Source organism: Microcebus murinus, chromosome 10 (genome assembly GCF_040939455.1).
Source record: "Microcebus murinus isolate Inina chromosome 10, M.murinus_Inina_mat1.0, whole genome shotgun sequence".
Classification (NCBI taxonomy): Eukaryota; Metazoa; Chordata; class Mammalia; order Primates; family Cheirogaleidae; genus Microcebus; species Microcebus murinus.
Window position 1 is genome coordinate 14,538,199 of NC_134113.1, and position 12,700 is coordinate 14,550,898.

The 12,700-nt window shown below is 47.6% G+C and overlaps 1 protein-coding gene across 5 annotated transcripts in view; it reads left to right on the top strand.

Moving 5' to 3' along the window:
• The window catches only part of SYN3 (synapsin III), a 440,909-nt gene extending 434,152 nt beyond the window's left edge, over positions 1–6,757 (top strand). For 2 of the 5 annotated variants that reach the window (XM_012772789.3, XM_076007057.1), the window contains exon 13: positions 1,385–4,079. In XM_012772789.3, the coding sequence (XP_012628243.2) occupies positions 1,385–1,665 (281 nt within the window). In that variant the 3' untranslated portion in view covers positions 1,666–4,079. Of the gene's footprint in view, positions 1–1,369; positions 4,080–4,914 lie in introns of those variants that run through there. The other 3 variants (XM_020287867.2, XM_076007056.1, XM_076007058.1) reach the window with 2 other exon arrangements.
• Positions 6,758–12,700: the final 5,943 nt, after the last annotated feature.

Sequence of the window (12,700 nt, forward strand, 5' to 3'; positions counted from 1 at the left end):
AAGTGCGGGGAATGTCTGGTGTATAGTCCAACAACCTCATTTAACAACAAATGAGGGCCCAGAGGCCCAGAGAGGAGGAGTGAGTTACCCACAGTCACACCGCCAGTTAGTGGCAAGGCTTGGGTCAGGACCTGGGGCTCCTGGTGCCAGTGTGGGTTAAGAGCCACGGGACATACAGGTTGTGCCCTCTGAAAATGTGCCCAGCTGCCTCGATGTCTGAGGGGGCAGGTTGGCCGAAATCCAGTCCTCGGCCCGCTGGCACCCGGCTCAGAGCCGCTTCCACTGGAGGAAGCCGCCTTTTCTTAATTCCCATGAAGATGTCACAAGGACTCAGGGCAGCCCTGGGTGGTATAGTTTAAAAAAACAAACAAACAAAATCCCTATACTATATTATAGACTGAGGGCCTTAAACAACAGAAATGTATCTTTTCACAGTTCTGGAAGCTGGAAGTTCAAGATCAAGGCGCTGGCAGAGCCGGTTTCTGATGCAGCTCCTCTCTGGGCTTGCAGAGGCAGCCTCCCTGCTGTGCCTCCCACGGCCTCTCCTCGGTGCCCGGGCACACGCACACTGTTGATGTCCCTGCCTCTTCTTATAAGGACACGGTCCTGTGAGATTAGGACCTCATGACCTCATTTAACTTTATGACCTCCTTAAAGACCCCATCTCCAAACACACTGAGGGTTAGGGCTTCAACATATGAATTTGGGGGGGGGGGGTTTGCACAATTCAGGCCACAACACTGTCCCCGACCTACTGTATCAGAATCCCTATGTGACAAGACCTCCCCAGTGATTCATATATATGCACATTTATACGCATGATTCATATATATGTACATTTATACGCATGTGATTCATATATATGCACATTTATACGCATGTGATTCATATATATGCACATTTATACGCATGTGATTCATATATATGCACATTCATATATATGCACAGTGTGTTTGAGACACGCTGATTTTAGTGTACGAGCTTCCAGTGTGTCTTTTTCACATGGCTCTTATACATACGTGCCAAAATGGAACAAAACCGTATGTCCTGTTCTTAAGCTGCTCTTTTGTTGTTTAGCAGCGTGTATTTAGCATGTATTATCAACACTGCCCTGTGTCATTTAATACTGTCTGGCCACGTGCTATGGGATGATCACAGCATATTCCATTATATGGATATATTTTAATGTTCCTAATGACTTCCCTATGGTTAGATATTTATACTGTTTCCAGTTTGTCACTGTTTCTAAAAGAACACTGTCATGAATATCCCTGAAGCAACATTATTTATGTATAGCCATGTTTACCCTAAGAAAAAAACTGGAACAACTTAACCTCTTATTTTATTTGTTTATTTTTTGGCCCCGTAGGGGGCCCTCGCCAAGCTCAGTCTCCCCAGCCCCAGAGGTCCGGAAGCCCCTCCCAGCAGAGGCTGTCCCCGCAAGGCCAGCAGCCCCTGAGCCCCCAGTCCGGATCTCCGCAGCAGCAAAGATCGCCAGGCTCTCCGCAGCTGTCCCGGACATCCGGCGGCGCCTCCCCAAACCAGGCCCCCAAGCCGGGCGCCGCCCTCCCCTCGCAGCCCCGGCCCCCGGTGCAGGGCCGGAGCACCTCTCAGCAGGGCGAGGAGTCCAAGAAGCCTGCGCCGCCACACCCCCACCTCAAGTAAGTGCTTTGGGAATCGGAAAGGGGGTGGGGTGGAGTTGGGGTGCACGGGTGGAGTTGGGGTGCACGGGCAGAGCTGGGCTGGTTCAAGCTCAGGGACTCAGGGACAAAGGAAAACCCAAAAGGAAAAAGCCTCACCTAGACTTTAAATAGGTAAAAACAGGTCTAGAGGGGTGGAACTTGTGGGGAGGGCCCAGCAAGGCGAGAGTATAGATTAGGCCCCACCGTGGTAACCCTCCACGTATACATGCAATGGTTACCTCTTGCTACAAAACAAACCACCCCTAAACTTAGTGGCTTAAGAAAACAACCATTTTCTTTGTTCATAATTTGTTTTTGGTTCATCAGTTTGTTCTGAGTTGAGCTCAGCTGGAAGGTTCTTCTGCTGGTGTCTCCTATGGAGTTCCCAGATAAAACATAAGATGCCCAGTGAGATTTAAATTTCAGAAAAACAATGGATGCTTTTGAATATAAGGATGCCCCAAATATTGCATGGAATACACTTATACTTTTAAAAGTCTTTGTTTTTCATTTGACATTCAAATTTAACTGGGTGTCCTATATTTTTATCTGCTCAATCTGACAATGCTACTCCCCTGGGATCACTCACATACCTGCAGTTATCTGGCAGCTCTGGTGGGGCTGAGTGGTCCAAGAGGGCCTCACCCACTACCCTGCTTGCTGGTGGGGACTGTCAGCTGGGCCTCTCTCTCCAAGGGGGGGTCTCATCCTGCCCCGGGCACTACCAACCTTTCTCACATGGTAGAGCTGCTTTCCAAAAGAGGAAAAGTAGAAGTTTCAAGGCCTTTTGAGGCCCAGCCTTGGAAGTTAGACATTGTTACTCCATTCCCTGCTTTTGGTCAAAGCAAGTCACAAGGACAAGGCCACATTCAAGAGGTGGGGAAATAGACTCTTGAGGGAGGAGCCACAAAGTCACATTGCAAAAGGGTGGACAACAGGGAGAGGAGGAATTGTTGTGATCATTTTTGTAAATCACCCATCAACAATACACATACACATCCTGCTTCCTCTCGGGCCCATCTCTGGTTTTGAGGTCCAAAGAGAGATCCCAAATAAGTTTTCTTTGGAGCACTCTGCCTTCATTCAACTCCGGACACTCATATTGATCATCATTGTTTCTCAACTAACAGCTCCTGTCCACTCCCTCTGTACCAAGTACTTTACCCAGTTGGGGTTTTATTAAGTTCCCCCAAGCTTAAGAGTTAATAACTATTATTATCTCCATTTTACAGATGAGTAAGCAGAGAAAGATTAAATAACTTGCCAAAGTTTCCACTGTTAGTAAGTGGAAGAGCTGGGATGGAATCTAGGACATGCAGTCCAGGGATCACACTGACAACAATTTTTTTGAATGGGTAATAGGTTCACATGGTTCAAAGATCTAAAAGATATCAATGATATCAAAGATGTACATTGAAAAGCCTCACTCCTACCCCATTCTTATCCAATGCTTTGTTTCCACAGTCCCTAGAAATGACCACCTTTGTCGATTCCTTGTGTGTCCTTTCAGTGTTTCCTTATGCAAATACAAAAATAGACATTCTGATCCCCTTGCCCATTTATGCAAATAGTAATATTCACTATCTGCACCATTGTGCTCCTTGCTTTTCCTGTTTAACAGTAAATCCTGGAGCTCTTCCACCCAATTCATTGAAATTTCTCCTTTTTCATGACTGTATAGTATTCCACTGTGTAGTTGTACTATAATTTATCTAACTAATCCACCATAAATAGAAACTTGGTTTGTTCTTACAAATAATGCTGCAAGTAGTAACTTTGACTTTCATAATTGCAGGACTAACTGTAGAGACAATACCTGAAGTGGTATTGTTCTATCTAAGGATAAATGTAGTTTTAGTCTGATATATACTAGCAAGTGGCCCTCCAGGCTATATGGCCTAGCAGTTGACAGCAGACTCTGGTAAGATGGCCTGGGTTCAAATCCCAGCTCTACCACTTAGAAACGACAGAACCTCAGATAAGTGGCTTAACCTCTCTGTGCTTTCAATTTCTCACATGCGAAATGGGGACAGTAGCCCCACATGGTTATTATAAGGATTAAAGTGAGTTCATGAACAGTTAGTGCTCAGAGTGCTGCTGGCACCATAGAGGCCTGTCTATGTACCACCTGTCACCATGTAAAAAGGTCAGCTTAGCTAATCGCAGGACAGACCGGGGCTTTGGTACTTAAGCTCAGTTTGGTCACTGACCTTGCAGTGATCTAGCTAGAAACACTTAAGTCTCCAGACTTACTGCTTCAAAGCGTTTGGTTCAATTCAAGTCAGCAGGTCTTTGCCAAATGCCCACTCTGTGCCTTGTCCCGGGCAAGGCTCTGTGAAGGGTTAGTAAGCAAGGGTAAAAGATAGTCCCTGATTTAAAGAGGACTTCAGTTTTTAACGTGACAAGATCGTGTGCAGAGCTCTTAAACTTGTGTCACCTGCACTAGACTGCGAGCCTCTCGAGGGCAGGCCTGAAGCGCAGTCGTCCCTCACCTCTGTCACCTGGCACTGGCCTGGCACACAGGAGGTGTTCAGCAAGCAGTGGCCGCAGGCTGGCACTGGCACAGCACGCACAGAAATGCACACGGTGGCCCCAAACTCGGCACTGTGACAATCCCAAACGGGGGTGGGGGTGGCATTGGCAATAAAGGCTCAGGAGCAGAGGTGGGAATTGAAGCCCAGAGTGTCAGAGCCAGAAGGAGCCTGAGGGTCATTCCACAGACGAGGTCAAGGGCAACTAACCCTGAGATGGTGAGTCTCTTGCCCAAGGCCGTAGACACCCAATGGCAGAGAAGGGTCTAGAACGCAGACCTCCTGATTCCCAACCCAGTGCCGGAAACCACAGTGGGAGTGACTGTAGCCTGATGCTGACATGGCACTTGTACCTGCAGGCAGGTGTGGACTCAAGCTCCTCCCTGGTGACCCCCGGCTGCCTGAACCTCGGGGGGTCACGGAAAGAAGGCGAACTTTCCGTGCTCCCCGTGGCCGGCTGTGAGGACAGAGCAAGTTACCTGACTCTGTGAGCCCCAATTTCTAAACCTAAAAAACGAGGCTAACGATCGCCACCTTGCAGATTAAACTGTGCTTCATGTGCCAGTGCCACGGAAGCGCCGAACGCCCGGTTTCTGGTCGCACTAAGCCAGTGATGACGGGGCTGGCCCATGTGCCGCCAGGACTCGCTTCCTCTGCAGTCCCGGCCTTGTCTTCCCCAACGCCCTGCCTTTCTGTTCCAGCAAATCCCAGTCCCTGACCAACAGCCTCGGCACCCCCGACGCCGGCCAGCGCGGGACCCCGAGCGAGGACGAGGCCAAGGCGGAGACCATCCGCAACCTGAGGAAGTCTTTCGCCAGCCTGTTCTCGGACTGAGCCGTCCAGGCTGGGGGGAGAGCGCTCACACCGCCCTGCCTCCGCTTCCTTCTCAGCCCGGGTTCCTGGCGGGAGCAGAACGCAGGGCCCGAGAACTTACTTTCTAAATGCCTTCGACCCAGGAACTGATTATCCACGTGTTCTCATTTTCCTTCCCCATGACACGCCAACATTGTCTGACTGAGGGGTGGGCCTTGAGGAGCCTCTAGTTTCCCGAAAACAGGCCTGAACGACAGGCGTCACATCCCCGCGCCCACCCACGTGCTTGCTTCCCTGCCAGATGGACGAGTCCGCCTGCGGCTGGCTGGTTCTCACGTCTCTTGGTGTTTTGCTCGCCTTTGCGCGAAGGCCCCTCTGTCGAATGCAGGCACGGTAGTTGGACCTCAGCAATGTAGGAGGCAATAACCTTTTAACAGTGCTTTGCAAACAGAAAGAGAAAATCCCAGCCAGGGAAACCTACCCCCTGCCCGCGCTAGTTCCATCCACACTCCAGACCTGCCCTCAGAGCAGGCAGGCAAAGGCCCGTCACACCTGGCCACCAGCGGGGTTTTGAAGACAACAGGCAAAATAACAGGCCCTGTGTGACAAGTGGGGCCTTTCAGAACACAACAGAGAGAGGGGAAATCCTAGCAATGCTGCTCATGCCCAGAGCATTGTCCTCAATTGGACAGCGAGAGATCACAGGTTCTTACAGGAATCCCAGAGGAGAAAGAGGCCCCGAACTTCCCAAGGGAAGAGCTAGGTTAGGATTCCTGTCCCCATTCTGTGTTACGCCACTGTTTGGTCTCTTTGGCCTCTCTCCAGGAATGTTGTGCCCTCCTCAAAGATCTATCGGGAACTAGAGAGAATCAACAGATCAATAACACAGGGTCAGAAAGTGCAGTGACAGTAACTTCCAGCTCAGCATTTCAAAAACTCTGTGCAGCAAGGTGTTGGTAGGTTACTCCATTTCAAAAGGGTCCCGCGGTCAAATATATTTAGGAAACACTGTTTATGTTTCTTTTTTAGAGATGCCTAGTACACAATACATGTCAAAGGCTTTTGGAATTCCTGCAGGAAAGAAATCAGCTCTAACTTTGTGCAACCCAAACTGATTTGACTCAACAAGTGAACCGCAGTGCTGGAAAATGTAGTCTAGACTCCCTTCCCAGGGCTCTTCCCCTACACCAGACTGCCTCTCCTGCTCAGGTGGGGTTCAGGGGTGTCCCAAGTCACCAAGCACCTGGTGCTAGAAACATCATAGGTGCCAGAACCAGCCTCTTGGTATCAAAGAGAGCCCAGGACACTAGAACTTAGCTGTGTTATCCCCTTACTGCCCTTTGCAATCTGAGGTGTGTCTTCCTCTGTCCGCAAAGAAGGGAGAGAGGGAGGTCAAAATTGACCTAGGGCAGCTTCTAGTTATGACCAAGCGATGTAGACTGCTTGGCAATCAGCTGACAGCCATCCAAGTTCCCAGGAGCATAAAAGCAGTCATCTCTTTTGTGGTCCTCCAAAACCAAACTGGAGTAGCGAGAATAGGCCAGAGCCCCGCTCCTTCTGTGTGCATCGGGTCACCTAGAACACTTGAGCTCAGAAGAGCCCGCCTCCAGGCTATCTTTCCACAGGCTGCAGGCTGGAGACGGGCTCAGTATCCGAAGTGCTGGCTTTGTGCCTGGCTGCAGAGACCCACCTGGCCTTCAGGGGCGTCCTCTTTCACTTTGCCCTCTTCCCTCCCTCGGTATTAAGAGCAAGAGAGCCCTGGCTAATCCAGACGTCCTCCCTCTCCTCGTGTTCAGGACCTCTGGCCGTGGACTCAGTAGTAAGTAGCATTAAGTAGCCCTGGCATAAGAAAGATCACAGAGGTCCAATTGCCAGTGGCCGCCATAATTCAGTGCCAGTGGGAGCCATAATTCAGCAGCTGGAGACTGGGGGCTGAAGCCTGCTCAGCCTTGGCTAGGGCCAGCAGCAAATAAAATGGCCATTGCGTGAGGTGAAAGGTGAACAGGTGAGGGCCCAGCACTCTTTCCAGTACCCCAAAACCCCACCACCCCTATTCTGTGCTCGGTTGAGTTCTGTGTCTGTGGGACGGTCGCTGCTGGCGTGTCTGGGCTCACTCTGCCCAGGACCACACCTCGCTCCTTTCCGCCCAGCCTATGCGGTGCCACAGAACAGGCTGGCCAGGAGCCCCCAGAACCCCTCCCGGCGTGGCTGAGAGCACCCAGTGGGCAGGCACCACGCTCAGCATGTCCTTCTAGACACCCCCCAAGGTGGGTAGAGGTGGGAGCCTTGGGGTCAACACCCCCACAACCATGCTTTTGGGGGGCTCAGATGAGGATAGGAATTAAATCACAGTTTATCATTTCGTAGAACTTTGCTTCTTCCTCCTTCTCCTGCTCCTGCTGCTGACTTAACCCTTTCACCACTCCTTAGCAACTTATGAAGACAGCCAGGTGGGGCAGACGGAAAGAAGACAGGAGGTGAAACTCAAAATGTCAAATGCAGGTACTTTCTTAAACCTGTTTAACAGAAGAGAGTGTAAATATTGATTCCCATAAGGTTTGGTGATGAGCCACCCCAGTCAAGGATCCTTACGTCCTGTTACTTAAACACACACACACACAAACACACACACAAAACATGCCCAGAAAATCCAAAATCCCATCACCAAATTTTCAGTTCATAGTTCTCTTTTTAGGGGGTCTCTGCAGACCTGCTTCAAGAGGAAAACTGCTTCCTCGCTCGGCTCTGAGAAGTGAGGGGTCACTAATATAAATCACACGCTGAGGGATCCAAAGTACCATCCTCTCAGCTTGAAGGTCCCGGGTCCCTCCTCTCTCTCCTGACAATGGCAGTTGAGGTTGCCCCAGTAGAAGGACCTGGGGACCCTGCCCCTAGGAGTCTGTTACAAGATTCAAGCACAGAGAGTTATAGCACTTGAAATTTGTTCTCTTCCACTTAAAAAAAATCCCCTCCCCTCATTACTCAGGAGTAGATCTCTCAAAGAGATAATGCTGTTCCACAGTCTAAATAAAAGGGTGGGAGAAAAGACGTAGGGCAGGGCGTAATACCACAGTTTCAGGGGATTAAGAACACAGGAAACATCTGTGGCAATCATCATTCTTCAACAATTTCACCCAGTTCTCCCTTGGTAATAAACTACAGCTCAAAACACACAACTGAGCAGTTAATAGGTTAGATGTTTCTCAAAGTGTGGGCTATGGCCGTGTGCAGAACTACAAATTACAAAGGCAGATGAAGCTTCATTTCAGACCTAAGGAGTCAGAATTTGTGGACATAGGGCCCAGAATTGCATCTTTGTCAATTGTGCCAAGTGTTTTGAGTGCACATTGAGTTAGACCAGCCGCCCTGAGCTGAGCTGTGTGGGAAAATGACTACACAAGAAGTGGTACTGGTATACCCAGTGCATTGCAGTCACCAGGGTGCTAGGGACCCACTCCCAGCTGAGCAAAACTAGAGGCTCCGTAAACAACGACCACATGGCCTAAACTCTCCCGCTTTCCTATATTCTGTCCCTTGGCCCTAGAAACATCTCAGCATTCAGAGCGTATCTCCCAGATACTCCATCAACAGTAGCACAAACTCTATTCAAAGTCAGTATCAGGCCCAGGCATCCTGATTCTTATAATCATGCACAGATACACCTAGACAAGGACATAACACTATTTTATGGCCAACACATTCGAATGGTTTTCCCATTGGCCTATGTGTGAATATAGAGACCAAGAATGTATAGGTCTCATGGAGACCATAGAGCCCAAAAATGGACTGTTTACTCACATAGGCTAGCACGTGTTCCTTCCAAAAATTTAACCTTTAATAATTGTGACATTTTGAAATGGGAAAGGGCAAAAAGAAGGGGAGAGGGGATCACTCTGTATAGATTCTGAAAGGTTATGTTTGTTGTTTTTTGCTTTGTTTCGCAACTTTGACCCAAAGAAAGGCTAGCGTTTTCCTTCCAGGCTGACTCAGTGAAGCCGAAAAACAACAAAGACCCATTTGATTTGTGCACAATGAACAGGGATTTAAAAATGCAGCCTCAGTGGACACCTCTACCAGCCAGATAAAATTTCTTCCAGCTCTTCCTCCTATCAGCATGATAAAATGGTACTGTACTCTGGTGAAGTGCAAAATCAGCTTTCCAGGGACACTGGAATATCTCTGTCCTTTCACTTCCATCAGTCTCCTATGCTCTCTTCCTTACTGCATCCCCTCCTAACACCCAGGCCCTGCTGGTAGGCCAGCCAGCCCTACCTTTCCAGAATTTCAGGGGCGATGGGTCTTTACTCACATGATAACAAATACAGCAGCAAACCCCATGAAACTGAACAGCAACCACCTTCTGGAAGTTCTCATCTGAGTTCCCTAAGGATGGGAGAACAGAGAGGGGAGAGCAAGCTGGTGCAGGTGTCACCCACATGAGCCATGTGAGCACGGCACAGGCGTGCTGCTGGGCACACGGCAGTTGTTCAGGGCGTGTTTTAGGTAGGCCCCACCCCCACCCCAGAAAACTATGAAATTAATAAAATGCAAACAAAGTATTAAGATTGAATTAAAAGGCTGTTTTCCTAAGAGTATCAATGTTAAGGAAGTCCCTTGCCCAGGAACAGGATCAAACCCACAAAGATTAGTAAAAAGAGTTAATCGAGAAAAAGAGTTGAAGGAACTCAATGGCAGGTTTTTAACCTCAAAAAGACCTCTTCTAAACCGAATCTGAAGAGAAATGGAGCAAGCAAAGTGGGAACACGAGACTGGCCCCCCGGGGAGCGTGGCCCTGGGGCCCACGGGAAGGTGAGGTGACCTCAGGGCTGCCAGGCCTGGGAGCCCCAGAGGGGTTACCAGCACTGGTCAGAGGAGGCTGCGGTGGGACCAGGACAACGCCAACGCTCGCACAGCAAAGGCCCGGGACCAAGCAAGTGCGCGCCGACTGTCGGCCACCTGACAGAACACAGCGGTTTCCAGACAGCAAGGCCTCAGTTCAAGCCACCCACAGGCACACCTGGTGTCCTTCAGGACCCGCCCCTTCCAGCACTAGAGGGCAGACTATCCCCCGTGCAGTTTATTCGACTTCATAAAACAGCGTGGCGGCCTATCTTGTTCTGTGTTTAGAATTGGTGAGAGGGTGCAGGTTAGACTCGGGTTAAGCTAGTGAAGTCAACCTTGCAGATATGAGTGGTAACCCAATTGTCCTGGAGGAACAGCTCATTGCCCGAGAACGTTTTCACTTGTATCGTGTGTTATTCTTTAGCAAGCTGGCTGGTTACTAATAATACTGACAAGTGTCAAAAACTGTCCCAAATGCCCAAGTGGTCATTGATTAGATTACAGCTTTCATATCATGCTTAGACTGTAATAGCAGGCGGCACTTTTGGTTTGGTTGGAGACCAACTGGAAGGTTGGGCAACAAGCAAGTCAAATCGGTCCCTTTATCAAACGCAATGCATAAAGGACACAGAGGCTCCTGTTATTTCCAAAGACAAAACATGCAGCTGAAAGAGATAAGATGTGAACACTTAGTCCACGCACTCAAATCTCAACTGGCGGGCCAAGAGGAAAAGATGAAAATGGCTGGGAAATATTTTTTTGGAATTAGTGAGGCATTCCTTTAAGAGAAACCAATCTAAAACTAAACATTCCTTCTGCAACGTGTGTATATATGTGTGTTTTAACCTTTAAAATCCTAAATACCTTTCATTACTTTTATACTGATTAGTCCTGATTTTAATTTTAGTTTCCAAGCTCATATTCTAAGTGTCTGCTCTCCATGGTCTTCCACTGAGTTTAGAGCAGAAGCCAGGTAACATCTCCTCTGCACTCAATTACAATTTTTGCTAAGTAGTAACAGAAATGTTAAGTTCTATAACCTATTGGGGAATCCAGGAGAGAGATTTAAGTCAGTTCAAATTAAATCTTTATTTTATGTGGCTTACCCAGTACTCCCAATAATTTTATCTCTTCCACATCTTCTACAGTCAGTGGAGACTATGCAAAGGAGCATGGCCCGTGCTGTGGCACAACAGAGCACTGGGACCTGCCCCACTTCTTCTGGGACTCTGTAAATAGGCAGCTACTGCCCAAGCAAGGAGAAAGGCAAGCCTCGGCTCTGGGCCCTGAACATAGGGGAGCAAAGAAAGAAATGCCCAGCTCCATTAGAATAACAAAGAATCACAGAAATATTAAGCTAAACAGTGGTCTCAGAAGTTGGAAAGAGCCAAGCAGGCATCAGAGAGGTCAGAATTCAACATTGCTCTTACACGGGGAATAACAAAATCTTAAATTGGAATGGGAGGATACCTCCCATGAATGGATTACCAGCCATGCCAAACCTTTATCTTTCATTTATAAACAGAAGTGGGTAGGGGGGAGGAAGCGCCTGTTAATGAAAATAACCAAAAGGGAAAATAAGGGGCCACAGAAAGTCTTAAGGCTATAAGCCAGTGACACAGAAGCACCTCTTCCTACAATGCTTGCTACAGCGCTCTAAGCTGTCTTGCTGCCATTGCAATACATCCAGGCAATGTCAAAGAATCATGCCGTGAATGAGCTACCATGATTTTGCTCTCATCGTACACCAGCAATACATAAAGCTCGACAGTCTCAGCCTAATGACAAAAATGTAGGATTTTACAAGATTCTAACTAGAAATTTAGCTATTCAAGAGGAAAAGCTTTGAGGACTGTTTTAAGAAATTATAATAAACTATTGTGACAGTCTGCAAATTTACGTGTAGGGCACACTATCAATATCCTAAACTAGGAGATTTGTAACATCTCTAGGCGAGGTTGGAAAGTAGCACCTGCATCCACAGGACACCAGCACCATCCATGGACCTCTTAAGGACCATTCTGAAAAGACTGCATCCTGAAAACTCATTGTTTTATGGCACCTGGTGCTTCTGGTTGTCACACATCCTCCCACACCCGCTACACATACACACCACAGAGTGCAACCTAACATTACAAAGCCACAAAGAAATCTATCGGAGAACTATTAAATAGAATGTATTTGGACCCATCAGAGCTTCAGGGTGACCCTCTTAGCCAGAGCCAACTAAAGCCATGTGGCATCTAGTGGACACTACTTTTAAAAAGGATGTCTTGTAGCTCAGATAATACAAAATACCACAGAAGGAAATGTCAACAACCCCAGTCCTTTACCTATATACATTAAGCTACTAAGGTGATACGGCCTTGGGAAAATCATATTATTGACTGGATTTTCTTCACTGTGATGGAAAAAAAAAGACTCAATATACAATGTGTAGCAAAAACAAAAAAAATATTTTCACTTGTATGTAGAACTCAAAATATTCTTGCAGCATATAACATTCCAAGCCATCTCCTTATATGCAAAACAGACTTTTTTAAAAATAGCAGAAAGACATTGGCAATATTCCTAAATATTTTCTGCAGATGCTAATAGTGTTTTATTCCTGTGTTGTGATTCAGATTTTAATTTTTAACACTACAGCATGTTTCTAAAATTGTTTGTACGATAAGTCATTTGTGTTTGGCCTTTTTCTTGTTGTAGGAAAATAAATCTTAAATTTTGTGTATTTGAAGTCTTAAAAGCAAAATGTTCTTCAAATAAGAGGAGACTGTCTTTGAAGAACAAGTACCTAACCAGCAGAAAAATTTTATTGTTAAAAGATGTCAT